General features: G+C 38.1%; 1 protein-coding gene across 2 annotated transcripts in view; it reads left to right on the plus strand.

Moving 5' to 3' along the window:
• LOC307147059 (integrin alpha-X-like) overlaps positions 1 to 24987 on the plus strand; it is a 47068-nt gene that overhangs the window by 19677 nt on the left and 2404 nt on the right. For both annotated transcript variants that reach the window (XR_013819212.1, XM_079851512.1), the window contains 26 exons: positions 11874 to 11977; positions 13633 to 13703; positions 14112 to 14223; positions 14345 to 14472; positions 14661 to 14803; positions 15099 to 15249; positions 15594 to 15744; positions 15971 to 16044; positions 16272 to 16380; positions 16509 to 16642; positions 18173 to 18319; positions 18437 to 18637; positions 18811 to 18944; positions 19045 to 19190; positions 19283 to 19431; positions 21350 to 21481; positions 21575 to 21648; positions 21752 to 21893; positions 22197 to 22295; positions 23113 to 23192; positions 23343 to 23429; positions 23534 to 23612; positions 23793 to 23888; positions 24055 to 24141; positions 24292 to 24402; positions 24497 to 24610. Coding sequence is in view for 1 of the 2 variants with exons in the window: in XM_079851512.1 (XP_079707638.1) it covers positions 11874 to 11977; positions 13633 to 13703; positions 14112 to 14223; positions 14345 to 14472; positions 14661 to 14803; positions 15099 to 15249; positions 15594 to 15744; positions 15971 to 16044; positions 16272 to 16380; positions 16509 to 16642; positions 18173 to 18319; positions 18437 to 18637; positions 18811 to 18944; positions 19045 to 19190; positions 19283 to 19431; positions 21350 to 21481; positions 21575 to 21648; positions 21752 to 21893; positions 22197 to 22295; positions 23113 to 23192; positions 23343 to 23429; positions 23534 to 23612; positions 23793 to 23888; positions 24055 to 24141; positions 24292 to 24402; positions 24497 to 24610 (3055 nt within the window). In the remaining variant the exon portion in view is untranslated. The remainder of the gene's footprint in view (positions 1 to 11873; positions 11978 to 13632; positions 13704 to 14111; positions 14224 to 14344; positions 14473 to 14660; positions 14804 to 15098; positions 15250 to 15593; positions 15745 to 15970; positions 16045 to 16271; positions 16381 to 16508; positions 16643 to 18172; positions 18320 to 18436; positions 18638 to 18810; positions 18945 to 19044; positions 19191 to 19282; positions 19432 to 21349; positions 21482 to 21574; positions 21649 to 21751; positions 21894 to 22196; positions 22296 to 23112; positions 23193 to 23342; positions 23430 to 23533; positions 23613 to 23792; positions 23889 to 24054; positions 24142 to 24291; positions 24403 to 24496; positions 24611 to 24987) is intronic.

A 24987-nucleotide genomic window follows, 5' to 3' on the forward strand; every position in this document is an offset into this window, starting at 1 on the left:
GGAGAAGACCCTTCAGGCGGAGAAGACCCTTCAGGCGGCCAGGGCGGAGACGACCCCTCAGGCAGAGACGACCCTTCAGGCGGAGACGACCCTTCAGGCGAAGATGACCCTTCAGGCGGCCAGGGCGGAGACGACCCTTCAGGCGGCCAGGGCGGAGCTGGCTGAAGAGGCAACCATGGCGGCGCGGCCTCCATGGTCCAATCGCGGGACCTACTGCCTCCCCCCCCCCCCAAATTTTCTTGGAGACAGCTACGGAGTTATAGGCTGGAGCAGACACCGGCTCAAGAACAAGCACGTCGGTGGCCATCTCTGGTGAGGACTGAGGTTCTGGCATGCCGGCGGCCATCTCTGGTGAGGGCTGAGGTTCTGGGATGGAGACAGGCTCAGGACTGGGCAGAACCAGCGGCGGAAAAGTCTCTGTGCTGGACGGGACCAGCGGCGAAGGAAGCTCTGGGATGGATGGGACCAGCGGCGAAGGAAGCTCTGGGCTGGACGGGACCAGCGGCGAAGGAAGCTCTGGGCTGGACAGGACCAGCGGCGAAGAGGGCTTTGAGCTGGACAGGACCAATCACAGACTCTGGCTCGGCGGCGGTGACGTGAACAGTCTCTGGATCGGCAGAAGTGACGTGAACAGTCTCTGGATCGGCAGACGTGACGTGAACAGTCTCTGGATCGGCAGACGTGACGTGAACAGTCTCTGGATCGGCAGACGTGACGTGAACAGTCTCTGGATCGGCAGACTTGACGTGAAGCTCAGGTTCAGGAACAGGCTCAAACTCAGGAACAGATGCGGTATCAGGAATAGAAAGAAGCTCAGGAAGTGTGAAGGCGGATATCTCTGCCATAGACGATCTCTTAGGCGACATGGCGACGGCCATCCTGGGAACCAGAATCAAGCGTTGCCGCCTTCTTGGCTGGAGACTCTCAGGCGACATGGCGACGGACATCCTGGGAAGCAGAATCAGGCGTGGCCGCCTACTTGGCTGGAGATTCCCATTTAATGCTGCTGGATTCATTATTTTTGGTCGGTCGTTCTGTTACGAAGAGGCAGGAATGAAGCAGAGAGAGAATCCATATGCAAGCACTTAATTTAATAAAACAAAACAGGAAAACCAGGGCAAACAATGGAACATAGAACTCAGGACAGAAACATGGAAACAGCTACAACGACCGACAAACAACAACTGAAGCACAGAGGTATATATACACAGGCAAACAAGCTAAACAAGATAACAAGGGGGTGTGGTTAATCAGAAACACCTGGGGAGACTAATAAACAAGAAAAACTACAAAGGACTACAAAACATGGCACAGGACAGGAAATAACAAAAGTCCACACAAGACAAGGGAAACACAGGACAGGAATCGTGACATAGCCCCCCACTTAAGGAGCGGATTCCAGACGCTCCTCAGGAAATAGTTCAGGAGGGTGATGGAGCGGAGGCGGACCCGGGGGGCGGGATGGAGGGCCAGGCCCATGGAGCGGAAGAGGGCCTGGAGACTGCAGTAGTACGGGAGGCCAGGGCGGAGCAGGCAGTGCAGGCGACCAGGGCGGAGAAGACCCTTCAGGCGGAGAAGACCCTTCAGGCGGCCAGGGCCGAGACGACCCCTCAGGCAGAGACGACCCTTCAGGCGGAGACGACCCTTCAGGCGAAGATGACCCTTCAGGCGGCCAGGGCGGAGACGACCCTTCAGGCGGCCAGGGCGGAGCTGGCTGAAGAGGCAACCATGGCGGCGCGGCCTCCATGGTCCAATCGCGGGACCTACTGCCCCCCCCCCCCCCAAATTTTCTTGGAGACAGCTACGGAGTTATAGGCTGGAGCAGACACCGGCTCAAGAACAAGCACGTCGGTGGCCATCTCTGGTGAGGACTGAGGTTCTGGCATGCCGGCGGCCATCTCTGGTGAGGGCTGAGGTTCTGGGATGGAGACAGGCTCAGGACTGGGCAGAACCAGCGGCGGAAAAGTCTCTGTGCTGGACGGGACCAGCGGCGAAGGAAGCTCTGGGATGGATGGGACCAGCGGCGAAGGAAGCTCTGGGCTGGACGGGACCAGCGGCGAAGGAAGCTCTGGGCTGGACAGGACCAGCGGCGAAGAGGGCTTTGAGCTGGACAGGACCATCACAGACTCTGGCTCGGCGGCGGTGACGTGAACAGTCTCTGGATCGGCAGAAGTGACGTGAACAGTCTCTGGATCGGCAGACGTGACGTGAACAGTCTCTGGATCGGCAGACGTGACGTGAACAGTCTCTGGATCGGCAGACGTGACGTGAACAGTCTCTGGATCGGCAGACTTGACGTGAAGCTCAGGTTCAGGAACAGGCTCAAACTCAGGAACAGATGCGGTATCAGGAATAGAAAGAAGCTCAGGAAGTGTGAAGGCGGATATCTCTGCCATAGACGATCTCTTAGGCGACATGGCGACGGCCATCCTGGGAACCAGAATCAAGCGTTGCCGCCTTCTTGGCTGGAGACTCTCAGGCGACATGGCGACGGACATCCTGGGAAGCAGAATCAGGCGTGGCCGCCTACTTGGCTGGAGATTCCCATTTAATGCTGCTGGATTCATTATTTTTGGTCGGTCGTTCTGTTACGAAGAGGCAGGAATGAAGCAGAGAGAGAATCCATATGCAAGCACTTAATTTAATAAAACAAAACAGGAAAACCAGGGCAAACAATGGAACATAGAACTCAGGACAGAAACATGGAAACAGCTACAACGACCGACAACAACAACTATCAACAACTAACAACAACTGAAGCACAGAGGTATATATACACAGGCAAACAAGCTAAACAAGATAACAAGGGGGTGTGGTTAATCAGAAACACCTGGGGAGACTAATAAACAAGAAAAACGGCACAGGACAGGAAATAACAAAAGTCCACACAAGACAAGGGAAACACAGGACAGGAATCGTGACAAGTTCATGGTTCCAGTGGCCGTAATGCATGCAAGGCACACCACGACGAGTGGCGCTATGCATTGTTCTAAAGTCGGGTTTCATCCTGACATGTTGAATTAGTGTTCGACAAACGTGGCGGCGCGTTCATTTGGATTTATTTTTCTCATAAAAGCTAAAAACTTAATAGGCTACTCCGTATTTTTTTTTGGTCATACATAGAGTAGAGCAGCCTACATCATTCAAAACTTTAAACTTTTATTCATATTAGGCTAACTTCAAAAGTCTGTCTGTCGTCTGTCTCCGGGAACTGCGCGTCACAAAAATTAACCGAAAGACACTCAGCTCAGTCACGATAAGAAATCAGCTATGTCTAAAGGCTGATTATGTAATCCATATGAAACTGAGAGGTACAGAGGATCTACTCAAACATGTTTAGCTATCATGTGAGCGCTTCCCAATAAGGAAAGGACAAGGAAAGGGTGAAAATCTCGCTCTAATTAAATGTAGGTTAAATCGCCCTGAATTAAATTGTAAAAACAGATCAAATAAATGTATTTGTCAATGTTGCAATATTGTTTCATTTAAGTTCATAATTATTCTATAAATGTTATTTAGTTTAACAGCAGCACAAAGCACTGTGGTTCGAGATTTATTTGAATAAAATAAAAACTTTATTCACAAATCGCATACACCCTGGTTGTAAGGATTCAAAGATCCCTGTGGAATTTAATATTGAGTTGAACATTTTGTTCATGACAACTAATGAACATGCGTTTGAAGATTGTATTTAGTTTAGTTAATGTATGAAGAGTTCAGATGCAAAAGCCTCTAAGTGCCATCTGAAATTTTCTTCTAGAATGCTCATTTTTATCAGGCTTGTATATTTAAGTTCAGTAATTTCACTTAAATGACAATTAATAGGTAATCTTCATTGCCAATTAAGTGAAATTACTGAACTTAAATACACAAGCTTGATAAAAATGATCATTCTAGAAGAACATTTCAGATGGCACTTAGAGGCTTTTGCATCTGAACTCTTCGTATAATGTTTAGTAATAAGCATTTATGACAGAAATATACATGTAGCCTAAATTATTTAATTCCTTCATCATCAACACTTTAATAGCCTAATGCTAATGTCTAGAATAGCGATTTAAGTGTGTATTGCAACTTCTCTTTGTTTTAAGTCAGTCTCAGACTCAGATAGCCTGTGGGGGGTTTGGAGAAGGCAGTTCAGTTGCTTTATCGTGGGGGTGCAAGACAATAGGTGTTAATGTTCCGTCTTTCATATGGAGAGTGTCGGATAGCCAGCCTGATGAGCAGGCAAAGGCAAAATTATTTTAAGGATACATCTCTCGATGTGTCCAAATGTAGGCCCTATATCTTATTAAATTATAAATATTGTAGTTTTGTTTATTGTATTTAAAGGTTTTTCACGCACAATTTCAATTTAAGTGTTCAATCCAGTTGTTTCAACTGGTTTTGTAGAGTTTTAGAGTGTGTGAGTAATGTGTATGATTGTTAACAATCTGGCATTATCTAAACATGAACTGTTGATGAAACGCATTCATGCCATGAAAGAATAGGAGTGAGCAGCAGATACAGAGCGCTTTTATTCACAATCAACCTCGTTTTATTGTAAGGTGAATTCAGCAAGGCATGCTGTGTCTTTGAAGCACCAATGTCTATTTGTTAGTTTTTTCTTTCGTGATTTGTGTGGATGACACGCAGCGACATATACAGTAGGCCTATTATCAGCTGTATGATGTGTTTTTACCCTGAAATGTTTAATTTCGAGAGAGACCCGGTGCGCGCAGTGAGGGAGACAAAAGAAACTTGCTAAAAAGAGATCCAGCACGAGAGAGAGGCAAAGAAAAACGTCTGTTCTTAATTCATCTTGCTTTGAACTTTTTTCGTTTTGTACCGTTTTAATTGTTTAACTTAGCTGCAATTTCTTTGGCAATACAAATTTAAAATGTCACAAGAATAAGATTCTGTGTTTCTTATTTTGGAAGCAAAGGGAATAAACTCTAAACTCAATGCAACACTGTTTTAAATAAATAAACTGTCCCGACACTTTATTTATACCTTGAAATGTTCGATGGGGTTTCAAACTTAATTAATTTTAGTGTTCTCTTACATTTTTATTTTTTTAAGCAATCCTGTATTGAAAGTCTTCTCTTTTTTCAATCTGTTTTGAAAAATGTCTTCCGTTGCTATGGCCGGGTATCACTGTCAGTCATCTCAATTTCGTGAATGATTCACAAAACAATAATTTAGCAGATTAAAGACGAGCTTCATAATCTTCATTTTCTGGTGCGATCGGCTGACAATCTTCCTTCATAAGTTTTGTCGTCTGTGCAGAGGCTCTACTGGAATGTAGAAAATGTATGTTGTAGTGCAGCCTACAATTGATATTTAAACAAAACGCTTGACTTTTATAAACAGTTACATATTTAAGCATCAAGAACAGTAAAACAAACGCTGTCGGCTACACTGAGATTCGATCTCGGATCGCTTGAAGCTCTGCGAGGTTCATGTTGTTGCGTTGACCACAGAGCTATCGTCTGATTGCTGTTAAGATAACGTCTTATGCTCTTGCAAAGCCTCATTGATGTAGCCTAATATTTTTTCTATTGCAATGTTTTATGTTGAAAATGTTTTCATTATTAAATGTATTCAATTTAATTTCAGTAATTTCAGTATTGTGATTATGAATTCATTAAATGATTCATTTGAATTGATCTGCTACCAGCTTTCAATCGCTCTCAATGAGCAGCGGCGCGGCAGCAGTTTACGCAATATAGAGAATAAACTGACACTTTGCAAAGTCTGTGATTGTAGTGCCTCTTAGCGGTAAGAGGCTGCAAATACATACCCGCAATTTACCGTGGCGGTAAAAGTATTATTCTGGTTGAGTACCAACTGTATCTGTAGTAGTGGCCATACCTCTACTGTAGTAAACGTTACGTTAAATTCAAGTGTATGCAATTCCATGGGGGCTATACCAAAGTATCTTTGATTGTGTAAGCGTGAATGCGACCGATCTCAGGTATAAAGCAATTACCTCTGTTTGGTGACCGATGCTGGCAAGTTTGTGATCGTGAGACCCACGTTAAACAAGGCGTGAGGACCTCTGAGCAACATAGCTTCCTAATATGAACGGGTAAAATATAAGTAAAGAGTTAAATAGAACAATCAAATGTATTGCTAAACTATTATATAATTGATCTATAACTAATTGGCAATCTAACCTAAATTCACGGTCGACTGCAGTAGGCCTATACATGTACATTCCCTTTATGGGAACTTAGTTCTTTACAATTCAATTAAAGCCCACGTTGCAGGTTAGAGTACCCAGTGAGCCAATGTATAGAAAAATAATGTAGGAACTAGGTTCTGTATTCTCCCAGTCGATTAGTCGATTATTTGGTCGATACGTTCTGGCTCGACCAAAATTCTGATTGGTCGATTTTTTGCCGCCTTCATTTCATCAGTTTTGCCGCGTTCATTTCATCAGGTGGAAAGCACTAATTGCTAATGGGGGTGTCTTCAGAACACCCCCCTTGTTTTCACTTCTTTTGGATTAGCCCAACTCACCAGAGAAGACGGACAAATTGAAGAAAGTAGGCTACTACCCAGCAAACACAGAACGTTGGCGCAACGTACCCAACCTTCTAACAACGTTTTAACAACATGGCCAAAAGGTTGCTATAACTACGTTGTGTGGTGAAGGTTGTTACAGCGTTGTCACAATGTTGACATTGAACTACCGTTCAGGGCCATTGCTTAAGGTTGTGCCGACGGTGTCTGGACAACCACTGGACGACATAATGTACTCGTCACTGCCCTGAAGCGGGAAAATCAGCCTTTTAAATTCCAACCACCTGTTGGGCCCATTGTGTTGTCTCGTTCTTCATCGAGCAAGGATACGTGAGTATTGCGTTTAATTTAGCCTACCTCAGCTATCAAACACAACCTACAACTTTAATTTCTAATGTGATTAATGTAGCCTCGCTTGCACTGTTTAGTTTTTCATTTGATTTTTCCGCTATTTAGTCTCATTCGTTTCTTTGCTCCATATCGTCCGGCTTTCGGCTACTGTCTGCCATACAGACCCGGTTTGGTTCATTAAATGTTCTGATCTGCTCTTGCTTTTTATGTTTTATTTATTATACTTAAAATAAATTTGTATATTCGTTTATTTATTTATTTTTTTTTTTTTCACAAATGTATTTTTGGAAGTGCAATTTGATTACCATATGCAGTTTTAATAAAGTTGAATTAACGAAACCTTCTGTCATTTTTACTCTTCAAAGTGTCCACTTGCAGGTGTTGATAGCCCCATTAAATAATAATATAGATAAAAAATAAACGATAAAAAGTATATAACTATCTAACAAAATGCTATGATAGCAGCATATAAAAATATTGCCAGAACGTCCTCTCTCAGTTGCTGAATGTCGCGCAACAACGTTGCTACAGCCCTGTTGCGTCTTACAATTCTACGTTGTTACAATGTTGCCAGCACGTAGCCAGCGACGTTGCCATAGCAGAAATGCAATGTGCCACAGACGTTGCCACAACGTAAATGTGTTTGCTGGGTAGAAGGTTTGTTGAATATTACTTGATCTGGTTTGTTTAATAAATATTATTTTTTTATTAAAGTGGACGTGCCTTTTGTGTTTAAGAGTAAAAGCTTTAAGTTAATAGTCTATTCGTGTCTCAGCCGCGAAGCTGAGCTCAGCCCATGCGAGCTGCACAGAGTGGCTGAAATTATAGTGTCTGTCAGTTATTATAATACATATGACAGAAACAGTTGTCTAAATTATGTTACATATTCCTCAAAAGTTCTTGTCATGATATCACTAGTTGACAACATAGTACTATTTTCGGAAATCATATATGATATTGCGCAGGTGCACGTGATGCAACGCTGTCAGAGCCGACAGACTCGTGTGTCAGACTCATTTCAGTGCAAATTAATTACGTCAAAAACGATTTAATACTGCAAATAGCCTACTAGTTTTTTATGTTTATTTATAATTCATTTAGGCGGACAACAAGGCTACCAAGTACTGCGCACAGTGCGCAGCTAATTAATTTAACGTTTTTTTTCTAACGTCATTTTTAGTCGATTTTAGTCGATTTTTAGTCGAAAACTTCAGGACTTCAGTCGACCAAGATTTTCTTTGGTTGAGTACAGCCCTAGTAGGAACTAGATTTAAATAAAAACATATACTTATAAAACGCTATTTAGGCTTCTGGAGTCGCTTTTGTGAGAAAATTCTACTTCCGCATTTGAAAACCGCCTAACCGGAAGTGACGTAACATGAGGGAGAGCGGTCAAAGTAAACAATAGAAAACAATGGATCGCAATGACAGCTCGGAAAGCTGGGGGAATTGTAGCCTAAATCAACGTTTACTCGTATGATATATATAATTCATATAATTGATATATATGATGATATCATATAATCATGAGCCTGATATAAAGCCAAGTGAGCAGGACAGGCCAGGGTTAGACAGAACAACGGTGAGTTGTGGTGTGAGGAGAACAGGGCGAGAGAACAGTGTTAGCTTATAGATGTATTCACGTTAGCCGACGATATGCAGCCTATAACACTATGCTCCGATCACAATTGTACAGATTATTATCATCATGTATCAGGCAATAGCAAAGCTAATATTTAGACCCTTACCTGCATGTGTTGTGTGTGTCAGCCATTAGGAGACAGTTTCCAGAGGAAGAGGGACTTTATAAAGGCTTTGAATTGACCCATTTGGTGACGATGAATAAAAAAAATGATCACAATCACAACTGTCTTACTGTATAAAAACTTTATGTAGAAACAGCCAACACAAACATTAAAGTCGGTTTGTACAGATTGAAAATGAATTATAGAACATAATATTTATAATAATTAAATAATATTTATAATAATAATAATAAGTGTCGGCTGCAGACTACATAAATGCATTACATTACAAGTTTATGTAGGATATGTTAATGAATTAAATTAAGACAAGGCACATTTTGACAGTGACAGTATGTCACGTTACAAAAAGGCCCTAAAAGAGGCCAGGGCTGAGCATCTCCGCAAACTAATAGAAAACAACCAAAACAATCCTAGGTTCTTATTTAACACTGTGGCTAGACTAACAAATAAACAGATGTCTCCTGAACAAAATATTCCGTTCCAGTTAAGTAGTAATGATTTCATGAAGTTCTTCACTGAGAAAATAGAAAACATCAGAACCACAATTGTAAACGTTCAATCCTCAATTGCGTCTTATAATTCAGCCTCAATTATCACCCCGCAAGAACAATTACAATGCTTTACAACTATAGAACAAAAAGAGTTAAATAAACTTATCACTTCATCTAAAACAACAACATGTTTACTAGATCCTATACCAACTAAACTTTTGAAAGAAGTGTTACCTATAGTGGAGGAGCCTCTCCTCAATATTATTAACTCGTCTTTATCATTAGGTTATGTTCCAAGAACATTTAAACTGGCAGTTATAAAACCTCTCATTAAGAAACCACAATTAGATCCACATAATCTAGCAAATTATAGACCCATTTCAAATCTACCTTTTATGTCTAAAATACTAGAAAAAGCTGTGTCCGCTCAACTGGGCTCTTTCTTGCAAGAAAATGACATCTATGAAAAGTTTCAGTCTGGATTCAGGCCGCATCATAGCACTGAAACTGCGCTTGTTAAAATTACAAATGATTTACTTTTATCTTCTGACCAAGGCTGTATCTCAATACTAGTTTTACTTGATCTTAGTGCTGCGTTCGATACTATAGATCATACAATACTCTTAGATCGACTACAAAATTATACTGGTGTTCAAGGACAAGCACTAAGCTGGTTTAGATCGTATTTATCTGACCGCTACCATTTTGTTTATTTAAATGGAGAAAAATCGATCATAACTCCAGTAAACTATGGAGTGCCGCAGGGATCTGTGTTAGGCCCTCTATTATTCTCAATATATATGCTGCCACTTGGAAATATTATAAGGAAACATGGAATTAGTTTCCATTGTTATGCTGATGACACTCAAATCTATATTTCATCACGGCCGGATGAAAACGCTAAATTATCCAAATTGACAGAGTGTGTTAAAGATATAAAAGATTGGATGACGCGCAATTTTCTTTTATTAAATCCAGACAAGACAGAGGTACTAATCATCGGTTCAAAAAACCACCCACAAAACCTCTTACAATACAACTTTAACATCGTAGGATGTCCTGTTACTTCATCCTCTACAGTAAAAGACCTGGGTGTTATATTAGACTGCAACCTGTCTTTTGAAAATCATATTTCATATGTTACAAGAACAGCCTTTTGCCACCTTAGAAACATTGCTAAGCTACGTAATATGCTATCTGTTTCTGATGCAGAAAAGTTAGTTCATGCATTCATGACCTCGAGACTAGATTACTGTAATGCTTTATTGGCTGGTTGTCCTGCATCCTCAATAAACAAGCTACAGTTAGTCCAAAATGCCGCCGCTAGAGTTCTAACTAGATCAAGAAAATATGATCATATAACTCCAATTTTATCATCACTACATTGGTTACCTATAAAGTCCCGTATTAATTACAAGGTATTGCTACTGACTTATAAAGCCCTAAACGGCTTAGCTCCAGTTTATTTAACCGATCTTCTATCACCCTATAATCCATTGCGCTCTTTAAGGTCAGTAAATTCGAGGCTTTTGGTCATACCTAGGATATCCAGATCCACCAAAGGAGGGAGAGCATTTTCACATTTAGCTCCAAAACTCTGGAATAGCCTTCCTGATACTGTTCGTTGCTCAGACTCGCTCTCCCAGTTTAAAACTAGATTAAAGACGCATCTCTTCAGCCAGGCATTCATATAATACTTTTAATCTTACAGTTAAATCCGGTCTCTAGTTCATAAACGCCAGAGGAGAACTGGCCCCTGACTGACTGAGCCTGGGTTCTCCCAAGGTTTTTTTTTCTCCATTAGGTCACCTGATGGAGTTTTTCGGTTCCTTGCCACTGTTGCCTTTGGCTTGCTCAGTTGGGGATATTTGGGAATATTTAATTTAATTAATCAATCAACGATACTATTGATCAGCATTACCAAACGTGGACGTTCCACTAGAAACAAACATTGATGTATTGTTTTATTACTGTGAAGCTGCTTTGATACAACCTATGTTGTGAAAAGCGCTATATAAATAAACTTGACTTGACTTGACTTGACATTTTCTAAAACAGATGTACAATAAGTTATCTCTGACGGATCCGTGAGCGTCATGTTTCCCACTGACGGCCGAACCACATGCTGACGGCGGACCGTCACCGGGTGACCCAATGAAGGAGCCGGGACAGTGTGCACATATCGCCGGGATTATAATCATCCGGTCTATAGTGAACGCTACACACTACCGCGTTATTCAAAGCAGAAGCAGAAGTGAAGTCCCATCTCTTACCCTGCACAAAACGCACACAGGCATGGAAGATCACACCGTCCTTATTCTTATTCGGAAACCTGTGGACTCGATGTCCTGACAGGCCATAATTCACAATCATTTACCACGATGATGATTAATTGAAATACAATAAGCACCGAAAACACACTGAATCATGACCGCTCCAACTGAACACCAACCTATCTCTGCACTGAGCGAACGCAGACCTGCAAACGACTACCTCATGTGACGTCATATGACGCGATCGTGAAAAAAAAACGATTTTTCAACACGGTCAAGGAAACTGTCACGTTTTCTATTAAATTTGAGCCCTTATGTCTTGCAAAACAATTTTTAATCCTGCATTTACTTTTCATATGGTATTTTCATACAAGGTTATATTAATTTTGAAAAAAGAAAAAAAACAAAAAACCTGCAACATGGGCTTTAATGATGTTTCCTCTATAGTTGATTATAACACATTCTTACCTTTTGTTTTCTTATAGTCTGATCGTGAGTGATCCTTTAATTCAAATCAATCGAGATCGAAGAGGATTGATTTACAACTGTGCTGTCACACAAGGAACCTGCTCATCATTGATGATTGATGGTATTTGGGGTTTTGTTCTAATTGAAATATAATTTGCTACTTTCCAGTAGGGTATATACTACAGTATATACTACAGTAGGGTCTAGGGTAATACTGTATATGAGCGTTGTTCTCTTTTTCAACAAAAGATCATTGGTGCTTAACTTTCAGAAAATTATCAACCTTAGAAGGTTATAGTAAATATTATATCAGCTGTTTTATTTCCTATTACATTGTTACCAAAATTTAGGACATGCAATTTAAAACTCTGATTTGTATTTTCTAGCGATTATCATTAAATAAACATTCTAAATTCAAAGCGACTAAGCGAGGTTTACTATACATTAAAGAAAAATAAATTGTAATTATTTATTAGTAAATACATTATAGTATAGTATAGTTTTGAAATTTTAAAATTAACATTAACTAAGATTAATAAATACTGTATAAGTATTGTTCATTGTTCATGTTACCTAATGTAGTTAACTAATGTTAACAAACAAAACCTAATTGTAAAGTGTTACAAAAAAAAAAAAAAAAAAAAAAAAACAGGATTTGAACTTCAATGCATGCATTTCAAATGTTTTTTTTGGGGGGGACACCAAAGTGTAACATATTCCATTTAGTGTCACCGGCCCACCGGTGGGCCCAAAATCATTACATATTTAAAACAGTAATATCCTATACTAAACATAAACTAATCTTGACAAACTATATATCATTTGAAAGCTTACAAACTCTAGTTTTCATATTTGGTGAATGATTTTCAAAATATATTATAGAGGAGCTGTAATTGATCAATTTGCAACAAGAATATTTTCATATTCATATGCATGTTCAGACCTTTATTTTGAAATAGCAATGAACATGACAAATCATGAAAGAATGGTTGAAACCTCAGTTTGTTTTCATGCCAAGAGTTCAAAAGATATCATCCATTCAATTATTTTAGAAAAAAAGATATGAAAATGTTTTAAATATAAAGAAAAAAATAATAGATTCACCATTTGTGATGTGGCAGCGAGCTATAGCGCACATACGTGTTATTTTTATGTGTTTCTTAGAGGTTGAATTCATTTCAAAATCTGTCAAACTTCCCATACTACTTCTGAATAGAATATCTACTTCATAAATTGTATGAAAATTGTGGAATTAATGGTTCAGATCACTCAAAACACTTATGGAAATGGAGGCGCCCTTATATGGGCAGTAATGGAGTCTGGTTGTCACCTAGTGAAAATGTTTGGTACTGCGCCCAAACAAAATCTCACTGAAAGCTCATTTTTTGAGATATCAACCTAAAATTTGAAACACAACTTCTTCAGATTTTTGGCTTTGATTTTTTTGCAGTTTTAGAGTCGCCCAGGTTTGAAAAAATATATATTTTATATAAAATATGAATAATTAAATTTTTTACATTGTATATTTTCATAAACTCAAACTTCTATAACTTTTTTTCTATTTCACTTTCTTAATTTATTTCACTTCAACAAAAATCTGCCAAATGTCTTCTTTAAAACAAGACCAATTTTACGTCTATACTACAAAGCATGCTTTAATTACAACCATTTAAATATGAAATGTGCATTTTCATGTCTATTCAAAAAAAAAAAGGGGGGGGGGGTGACAATTAAAGGGTAAATGAAAATGAACAAACTGTCTGTATGTTAATCAAGTGCCCTCGGAAGCTGTCAACATGTCTCTCGGACTTTCCATGGTTCAAGATCCACGGTCTTCAAAGCTGGCAGTAAGTAGTTCAGAACACTGATAAGATCAGTTACAGATAAAGTACATATTGTAACTATTTCACACATGCAAATGCCTAAAGAACATAAAAAGCCAAGAGAAATGCTCTGTAAAACTACTCTAAATTAATAAAAGAGATTATAAATGTTAAAAGACACAATGTGAGTAGAGAACTACTTGTTTAATGATAAATATTAAAGAAAAACAACATTGTTTTCTGTGTATATATATATAATTAGTGAATTTTATTTGATATAATTTATTTGATTTATTTTTGAGGCATGTATGTTTTATTTATTATCCTGTCTCAACAACTAAACAGATTTTGACAAGAGCAATAAAAGTGACTTTTGATTTGGTATTCCTTTAAAATAAGGTAAAATCCATGTTTAAATTCCTTCTCATTCAGATTTGTGGCCCAACCATTCCAAAGAAATGTGTATCAGTGACCACCTTCAATGGCATGTGCTTCATCAGTGAAAACAATGCGTTTAAACCACCAATACCGAGCTCTCTAAGAGGTAAATATGATGATCACCGAAAGGTTTTTTTCCCCCCAGTCAAAGAGGTTTCTTCTCTTTTGATGTAACTGCAGTTTTAACTGGCCTATATATACACTATTCTGCTTTTCTTCATTTACAGACTGTCCTGGTCAGTTTGACATTGCATTTCTGTTAGATGGATCTGGGAGTGTGACGAATTACAATTTTATAACGATGAAGGATTTTGTGATAAACATGATCAAGCGTTTTACTAATCAGGATGGACAGGTAGGAATAGCCTTACATATCACTTCAGGGATTTTTGATACTAACTGCAGCCAGTGTTTTAAAAAAAGGGAAAGACCTGCATTTGTCTTTCCATTTGTAATTATCTTTTCCCTAATACATAAATAAATAATATATATATATAACTGAATGCCGTTATAGAGCACATAATAAGACTTGTTGGTTTACAGTTTGCCTTAGCACAGTACTCCAACGGTTGTACTATTCACTACAATTTCAATGGACTCAAAGACAGCGCATGGGAATCTAAGGTGGCAAATATACCATACTTTCAAGGTGCCACTTACACTGCAGCAGCCATCAAAAAACTTGTGTAAGACTTGTTTGTTACTATATAAATCTGAATCATTGTATTTAGGGTGGCCCATTTCATAAAAATGACAAAGCTTATATGTGCAGTTTAGAAGTTAAGATGTGTTTTTTTTTTTTTTACATTATCTTTTACATTTTCTGGGGAAACAAAAAGGGTAAAGTAAACCACAATACTATGCTGTGTTGCTATGATGTTGTTAGTTGAAGTTATGAGTAGTTATTAATGTATTGCGATACCGCTTTAGGGTATTTATGTGGGTTACTTGATCTCTTCTAAATTTCTTTTCAAATACCAGGAATGAGCTATTTACTCCAAGTGGAGGGTCAAGGCCATCAGCAAATAAAATCTTGCTTGTTATTACTGATGGAGTGTCACATGACAGGAACTTATTGAGCGATGCAGCATCACAGGCAGAGGCAAAGAAAATAATACGATACGCGATCGGGGTATGCTTTTTCTTCACATATTATGTCGTTTAAATCTCTTACATCCTCAAATGTTTTTATGGATCCTTAAATGTTTAATTTTGTCTAGTCAAATTCTTAAATGTTGCAAAAGGTTATAGGTTTAAACCTGAAAGTTGTTGCGAATTTTATGTGGCCATTTCTGAGCAGCATTAATTTACTTATAGCTTAAAACTAATAAATGCTTTGGGATGTGTGTGTGTGTGTGTGTGTGTGTGTGTGTGTGTGTGTGTGTGTGTGTGTGTGTGTGTCTGTATCCATTTATTACTCTTAATATGCTTTGTCGCATCATTTCTTTTTAAAGGAAACAATATTTTTGTTCCTAGGTTGGTGGGGCTTTTAATGATCCCAGTGCAAGAAATGAGTTGAATACAATTGCTTCTGATCCAGATGTTAATCATGTGTTCAAAGTGACAGACTTTAATGCACTGAATACTATTCTTCAAAAGCTGGAAGAAAACATTATTGCCATTGAAGGTAGAAAATTAAGAATGAATTTGTATTTCTGCTATACACACACACACACACACACACACACATATATATATATATATATATATATATATATAATATTATTATTATTTTTATTTATTTATTTATTTATTTAGTTGTTGTTGTAATAACTGAATAGATATTTCCTAAAAGCTGTAAATGACTTTGAATTAGATGATTAATTTTAGTAACTTCTGTTGATTTGTCGCAGGAACCCAGACTTCAGGTGATTCCTCCAGAATGGAGTTTGCACAGGATGGATTCAGCTCAGCTTTCACACCATCTGTAAATAAATATGCAAAATTGCTCTTTAACATTAAACTCTACCGACCATGTGAATGATCGTATGGTTATATGTATGACCCCAAAGTCAACATTGTAACCCTTAATCTTTTTTTTTTTTATGCTCACAAATTGTTCATCATTAAATAAAGAGAGAGTTATGGGGTTTCTTGAGATGTTCTCTGTGTATCCAAATCCAGGACAGTTTTGCTTTGCTTTGCTTTGTTTAGGGAAGTTTGTTACTGAGTGCCGTGGGAGCTTTCCAGTGGAAAGGTGGATATCAGGAATATTTGCCAGACTACTCCTTTCTAACAGGCAGTGAGCATGAAAGCTATCTAGGTGAGGCTTTTTTTTTTAAACACTCAAACATAGATAGATACAGTATGTGAATTTACAGACATTTTATTCTATTCAGCAAATACAACTAAGAATAAACATATTATTGAACTATTGCATTTTGTCTGAAGGTTATTCGATGGCTATTGCAATGTCAAGCACCAGCTTTGCTATTCTAGGAGCTCCGAGATACAAGCATAAAGGACAAGTTTTTGTATCACAACTCGGATCCAATCAATATAAACTGCTACTGGACTCTCCCAAGGTTGTTAACTTGCATTTTTTTGTGTCAAAACCATACATAAAACCAATATCATTTGCTAAAATTGCTAAATTAACTTATGCACAACATTGGAATGTTGCTTAAATGTCGCTTTGGGGGGAGGGGGGGAGCAATCAAACTCGGGTTCGGAACAGGCAATCGAACCAAGTGTGAAAGCATCCTAAAGTCACAACAACTTAGGCCTGTCGCGATAGTCAATAAATCAATTAATCGCACGATAAAAAAAATGAGCTCGATAATTTTTCCGGCCGCGATAATTCCATTTGCATGCTTGTTTGTTTTCCTCGTCTCTCTCTCTCTCTACCAAAGAGACTGGATGACCACTCTCGGTTCCTTCGCGTATATGAGGTGTGAACTCTCTTGTCAGTTGCATGGTCTTTGTGTGGGGAGGCGGCGCGCGGCGCTTGTCAGTCACATGGTCTTTGTATGGGAAAGCGCCGGCGGGACTGCTTGCGGCGACTGCCGGGAGAGAGAGAAGACGCTAGTTGTGAGTTAGAGGAAGAAAAAAAAGAAAAAGATGGAATTGGTTTCAAAGCCAAACGCGACAGCGAGCCCGATCTCATGAAAATGCGTATCTATACCACGAATGTTATTTCTCGTGCCATTTATACGCCAAAAATAGTTTTTTGCGTGCATATGATACGCGATTTTATGGCGTGTAATACGCACGCACTCCTCACCCCTAATCCTAACCAAGTATTTTCAGTGCGTAGCATACACGCAATAAAGTGCGTCTCCGTCTTCCAGACAGTATACACAATCACTCGGGCATTTAGTCGACAAAGTAACAGGAGGACAGTGCAAAATGGTGTGATATGGCCTGTTGAGGCTTTTTTTAAGTGGTTTACAAAGGTCCTAACTGGCAGTTTTGCCTGTTATGGGATGTATCACTATTTATGTCTGAGCCTAATGTTTAATTTTTTTTTTAAGTGCAATTTTGTTTACATCCATTTATTGTTTTTTTTTTTTGGTATTTATTCAAGTGATTTTTTTTGTTAACAGACACTGAGAGTCCATTGCTTTTATTGTTTTTGGTTGTTTTGTTCATTTTTTGTGGATATTTAAAATGTTTTCCGTTTTCAATGTTTAATATTCTTTAGAAATAAAAGTTTATAGATCTTTAAAAGGTGTACCTGCATTATTATGCCATTATCATTATATTAGATGAAAATGGTCTCAGAACGACAATATTATCGTTTATCGCAATAATTTCTTGGACAATTTATCGTCCAGAAAAATTTGTTATTGTGACAGGCCTACAAACACTGCTTACATCACTTTGGAGTTCCTACTGGCGGTGCGAATGCAACCAGGAAAATGTTCTTAGTGGAACCATTAGTTCTCGGGGAATCACCCTGGTGGCTAGTTCCTAGAACTATCCGGTGCGAAAGCCCCTATACATATTCATATAGAACCAATTGTTGATGTAATGAAGTTACAACAAGAAGGCTCGAAACATACAGTCAGCAGAGAGTACAGATCATTTTAAAGTTCAAACTTCTCTTTTCTCAGCCTCAGATTGGCTCATATTTTGGAGCTGAGGTGTGTGTGGTGGATTTGAACAGGGATTCCATTACAGACCTACTTTTGGTATCGGCACCAATGTACCTAGAGTCTGACCGAGAGGGCTTAGTGTTTGTTTACATCTTCACGCGTCAGGTCAGTGATTTGTTTGGAGATTAATTTTTTTTTAAAGAGTTCATCAAGCAAGATTGAGCAAATGTACATTTGTGTGTGTTGAACCCTGTTTCTCCTCTCTCTGTTATATCTCCATAGGCAAACCTAATTTTTTCGGATACACTGGTGGGCATGGCAGGTCAGAGGGGTCGGTTTGGCTCTTCTCTGGCCAGTCCAGCAGATCTGGATGGTGATGGTTTCATGGATGTGCTGGTTGGAGCTCCTTTAGAGGAGGATGGACATGGCAGCATCTACATATTCAATGGGATAGATGGAGGGATCATTTCCAAATACTCACAGGTGAAAAATATGTGGGTCGGTGGCAGTTTAAAGTGATAGTTCACATAAAAATGAACTCTTGTCATCATTTATTCAGCATCGTGGTTCACCTTTCTTGCATTACTTTTCCTTGACTCACTTCATAGACTCTCTATATTTTTGTTATATGTTTAATTACTTCTTGAATGAAACAGAGGATTGCTGGATCATCTGTGCAACCAGGTTTGTGGTTCTTTGGGATTTCATTGAGTCAGTCTTCTCTAGACCAGACTCGAGACAACCTTCCTGACATTGCTGTTGGGTCCAAGGGAGCAGTTCTGCTTCTCAGGTCTTTTATAAATAACTAAAATATATACAAGTACAGTGTTTCAGCCATAATCATTCATATGTGTTCATATGTGAATCATTCATATATTTGGATCATTCAGGTCCAGACCCATCATGTTCTTGGAAACCAAAGTAACTTACAACCCAACCAAAATACCAACGGGTGACCAATCAGACTGCACAAATCCACTGAAAAACAGCCTGACTGTGTGCTTCATCATGAGCGGATACAAACATAGCATAACAGGTTTATACATAATATAATTACATAATTTTTGTGTTCTTACATCACAAGTACACATATTTTTTGGCTTTTATGATCAAACACGTTTTTTCTAGGTTTGGCTGCAAATATTAGTTACACCATAATGCTGGATTCCAAGCGACTTAAATATCGTGCATACTTCTCTGCCAAAAACCGTCTCCTCAGTGATGTGATGAAGGTTGGGTTGCAGGAAGTATGCAAAAGTCATCCTTTTTTTATAGAGGTAAGCATCAAATGTCATTTTTGTTTTGCATTTATGAGTAGATTTTCAGTGAATCTGATTAATGTATATATAATGTATAATGTTATAATGTAACTTTTATGTGTTTGCATTAAAAAAACTGTTCTTCTGCTGGAATTCCAAATAAAAACATTTAAACACCACAAACTGTAAATTATAACTTGATTATTTACACATGCAGCAAGAACAATAACAGGATGTTAAACAGTATGTAACCTGATATGATGGAAATAAAGAACCATTAATCAATATATTGTCTACTTAAAGCTACACTGTGTAACTTTTTTAGTTGATTCTTAGCAAAAAACACTTAGTTCTTTCAAAAATATATGTGCCCATTAATGTATATTTACTTCTTTCAAGTAATAAAGTATTCTCTTAAGTTTATAATCTGCCATTGAAAGTACATACGGGTGAGGGGTTCGTATGCCCAGAGAATACGCTGATTTCACGCAGCCGCCATTTTGAAATCGAAAGCGAGGCTCCGGTGGGAAAAACCCCGGAAGTAAAGATAAACAACAATGCCTTTGGACTACCAACCTGAAGCTGCTGCCGCGATTTACACTTTTGGATGTTAATATCCAATATAGGATATGTATATAGTTCATTCCTGCTTCTTTTTTTACTTTCTGAATTATATTAAAAAAAAATTATTTATAAATGAATTTCACTGTATATAGTCTAAAGTATGAAAGAAATGTATGTACAGTTTTAGAATTGACATAACATCATTAAACACAACAATACGCCATCGCATTCACGACTCTCCTGTGATTAAAGGCGACACTTCCGGTTTTCTTCCCACCGGAGCCTCGCTTTCGATTTGAAAATGGCGGCTGCGTGAAATCAGCGTATAATATGCCGGTCGCCATGTTGCCCCTCCATCTTGAAACTACATTAGCCAAAGAGGGACATGCCTGTAAATTCAAGCTTCGCCTTTTGCGTTTTTCACAGTGACACCTGACGAATGCGAGGGGGAGATTACTCGCGACTCGCGAGTGCCGGCAGATTTGAAAGATAGTGTGGTGTGTGTGCGTGCGTGCGTACTCACATTTGAACGAGAGAATTAAAACGTCAACGCGACAGACAAATCAGCAAGACCATAGTCAATATTGGAGTAACTTTTCCCAGATGGAAAGAGCTCATGAGGAGAAAATATTTTAAAACGGACGCCGAGGTTGCCTGCTTTCTTCTCGACAGGTAATTCAGCCTGTTGTAATTCATTTGTGTAAATTCGAAGTTTTATAGTTGCTTGTCTAACCATAGCATGGTTGTGCATAACGCCAGAACGACCTCTAGTATAACTTCATCCTTGCGTCAATGGTGAAAAAGTATTGTTTACCTTGTAACATAAATCTGTGCTGCGACAGATCACAGGTAATGAATAGTTTTAAAGGTGCAATTTTTTAAGCTATATAAAAAAGGCCACTGTAAATTTTAGTTATTTTTAATTGCTTTTACTTTGTACACATTGTAACGTTAGCCTAATCTGATTATGCTGGGATAGCCGATTCCAAGGGTGACGTTTACCTCCTGACATCTGTCCTGTAGTTTTATTCATTTTAGACGTATTATTGTCATGGACGAAGTGATAACTGGAAGCCATGTTAATCTTGGAATAATACGGCCACCGTAGGAGTTAAAACGCTCTCGGAATTGAGAGGAACAGAAACTAATTTTCACTGGGTAGTCATATACAATTTCACCGCTAGATGGGGGTAAAAATCACAGTGTAGCTTTAACTGATAAAAACTACAAATGTTGAGTTTAATTTTACATTCAACATTTCAAGAAATATGATGGGGACATTTCAAGAATCAAATGCATAACAAGAGTGACCCAAGTTTAATCGTAAAGTGTTTTGTTATTAACATCACTTATTAATTCTTGTTTCCATAAGGCTTGTTCAGAAGATGCTCTTAATCCATTGGTCAATCAGATAACATTCACATTTGAGGGTCTTCCATTAGGAAGTATGGAAAATTTGAGACCAGTACTGCTGCCAGAGATAAAGACCACCTCAGACCACAATGTAAGAGTTCATGTGTATTAAGAGCAGAAATTACCAGAACTTTATCACATGTACAATTCATGAATTTTTCTGTGCATTCACTTTGTTTTAAAGCTGGATTTTGAGATAAACTGTGGAACTGATAATGTATGTATTGATGACCTCCGAATGGATTTCAATTTCTCTGGGTGAGCAAACCATTTGCTCTGTTTCTGAAGTGAAGTTAATAATTAATAATTCCGCACCATCTTGATGCTTATGAAAGTATTTACATTTCTCTCTTTGATCCAGATCTACAAACATAGAGGTTGGGATAATGCAGGAGCTCAATGTGACAGTGTTTGCAGAGAACAAAGGAGAAAACTCATACAACACTCTCTTCACCCTCAAATACCCCTTTGGACTTTCCTACAGGAGATTCACATCTAAACAGGTAAACACATATGCTGAAACTGATAATAGTTAATAATGATAAAAATGCTATTTCTAAAGCAAAATAGCTATAAAACACTGAAGATGCAATACATTTTTAAACAAAACTTAAAATTACAGAGCCACATTAAAAATATGGAGTGTTAATGTTTATTTAACAAATATTTTCAAACCATGTAACGAATGGAATGTTAGAAAGATGCATGTTTTTTACATGTATGTATGTTGAGATGATAATATATGCATATATAATAGTATATATAATATATGTATTATATGTATGATAAATGTTCTGTATGAGCAGGGCAGAGTGGAGTGTGTGTCTCTGGATGCTGAGCGAGGAGTTACACTGGGAGAAACCACCTGCCAGATCAGTAAACCCATCCTCAAGGGAAACACTCAGGTCAATAATCACACCCCTGACACGAACATCTGCTCATGTGGAGGAATGCATGTTAATGGTTAAACTGAAAATCATTATTTTGCTCAAAAATTATTAATCACAATTGTTCTCATTTGAGACATTTCTGTTTACATTTCATGAGAATTATTGCACTTTCATGTAAGCACAAATCAAGAGAACGTCAAGTCATTGACAGGGTTTATTTTATAGTCATGCTTGGGTTTATTATAATTAGTCTCTGAGAAGTTTTTCTCACAGATTTAATCACAGATGGGCAGTATGATACTTCATTCATTAATTCCAGCAGAATATCACAATGGAGATCGCTGACTCATGAAACATGTTTGCCTGTATTTTCAGATCATCAGCGCATGGTTTTCAAATTGGGAAGATTAAGTAAAACACATGCTGGATAATTTATAGATTTAAGAGGAAAGCTCTGATTGAGGGATTTAAACTCTTGACATCTGGCAACCCCAAGTATGAAAGCTCTTGGAGGCTTCTTACTGATACAAGATAATGGAAATGACCCCCAAAAAATCAGGAAAAAAACCAATGGGCCAATATCACAACAATTATGCTTACTTTATCAAGAGAAGCAGAAATCGTGATCACCATTAAAATACTATTAACTGTCCAGCTCTACTCGTATTTATATATACATTCATTTACTGACTTGACTAAACTCAAAGTAGTTAAACACTCTTATCCAGAGCAACTTTCATTGGTTACGTTATGTTACGGTGACATATGAATTACAACAACGTTAATTAGTCCAAAATTTTGTCTCATTCTGGCTTTTTCATTCAAATTCTAGGTTGTGTTTGAGATTACATACAGTATTAATAAAGAAAGTTCACTGGGCCAAAATGTGACGTTTACTGCTGCGGTCACGAGGTATGACATCATCTTTGACTTTGTGTGCTAGAAGTGGTTGAACTCAAAGCGTAAAACACTTTTACCATGAGCTCTAGGAGGATTCTCACATGATCATTTCATCAGGAACAGATAAATGCTACTAATAAACAAAACCTCCATCTCTCACAGTGGGAATGACAAACACTCAAACGACAGTGACTTTAACAAACAGAAAACCATTGATGTCAAGTATGCCATCTATATTGCCTTGATAAGGTTAGTGCTCTGCTCCACGTTTCTGTATAGAAATAATAATAATTAAAAAAATCTTTATCCTATACTGTAATATTGTAATTTTCTTTCTTCATTTTAAATAAAAGGCATGAAAATTCCACCATCCACATTAATTTTACTTCAGGGAAAAGGGATCTTATGAAACCGGTCCAGCAGATATTAAAGGTATCAGTTCAAATTCTCTATCTTAAAGTAGATAATAAAAAGGTTTTGTAGTACACTAAAATCTAATGTTTCAAAAAGGCTGAATGACAGATTTTAACAGGATTTATTTTATCAACAGAAGAAAATGTTAAAAATGCCCACACTGAACATTACTCTTCGTTTTTTTCCTCTCTCTTTCAGGTTCAAAATGAACTCAGAGAATTAACTTTAAAAGTTTTCATCAGAGTACCAGTGAAACTTGGTGATACTGACATCTGGACTAATTCAAATTTGCAAGTATGTGAATTTATTTCATATCTCACAAGTCATACAGGTATACTGATTAATTTAATTTAATCATTTCTGTATGATGTAGGGAAGAAAAACGGCATCCCATCCTTCACCCATAATATTTTAGAAACGTTTTAAAATGTCACCAAGAAATGTCACTTTCTTTTTAAAGATACCTGGCTGTGACAGCGTGAACATGACGAAGCCTGTTATCACCAATTCTGCGTTGTTGGACATTATTAAAAATCATCGTTTGGTGGTGAGGACACTTTTTAAATTTAGTTTTGTTTTACCTCATTTGTTTTCCACAATTTATTTGATTTATCTGTTGTATATAAATAAATTATATGTTATATAAACATACATTAATGGATCTCTCTCTCTCTCTCTGTGTGTGTGTGTGTGTCAGAACTGCTCTGTGGCGGTGTGTGCCTTGTTCAGCTGTGACGTCACTCTCACAAAGAATGAAAGGAAACTCTATAATATATTTGGCAATGTGAGCTCTGGATGGATTGAGCAGGTATCTGACTTTTAAAGCAATTCATATCACAGAACAGACTATATATATTCATAACTGTTTGATCATTTATTGTCATGATCTGTGTCTCTCTCAGACTGGACTCAAGGCTGCAGTTTTTGAGTTGGTCAGTTCAGCGTCTCTGGATTATGACAAGAGCAAATACGTTTTCTTTTCCTCTGATTCTCTACACACTGCACCGTCTGTCCAGGTGATTCAGTGATCGTTCATGTCAAGTCTAATGACTGTAAAAAGAGCTCTCAAAACAGTGCTCTGTTTGAGGGAATCTATAACGGCAGTCTACTGTTTATAGTTTATGATTTGTTTATTTATGATTTATTCTTTCTTTTTTTCAGACCACATACTTTTCTCTTTTTGCTTCTTGCAAATATATTGACAATTGCACTTTCAACATTCTTTCACACAGATCTACTTCCTGTGCAAATACCACAGAGTCAAAAGTGCTAACACTACTGTTCAAAAGTCTGGGGTCTGAAAGAATGTGTTTTTAAAAGTCTCTTCTGCTCACCAAGACTTAATTTAATTGACCAAATATACAGTAAACAGAGTAATATTGTGAAATATTAT

This window comes from Squalius cephalus (assembly GCF_949319135.1).
Source record: "Squalius cephalus genome assembly, chromosome: 19".
Classification (NCBI taxonomy): Eukaryota; Metazoa; Chordata; class Actinopteri; order Cypriniformes; family Leuciscidae; genus Squalius; species Squalius cephalus.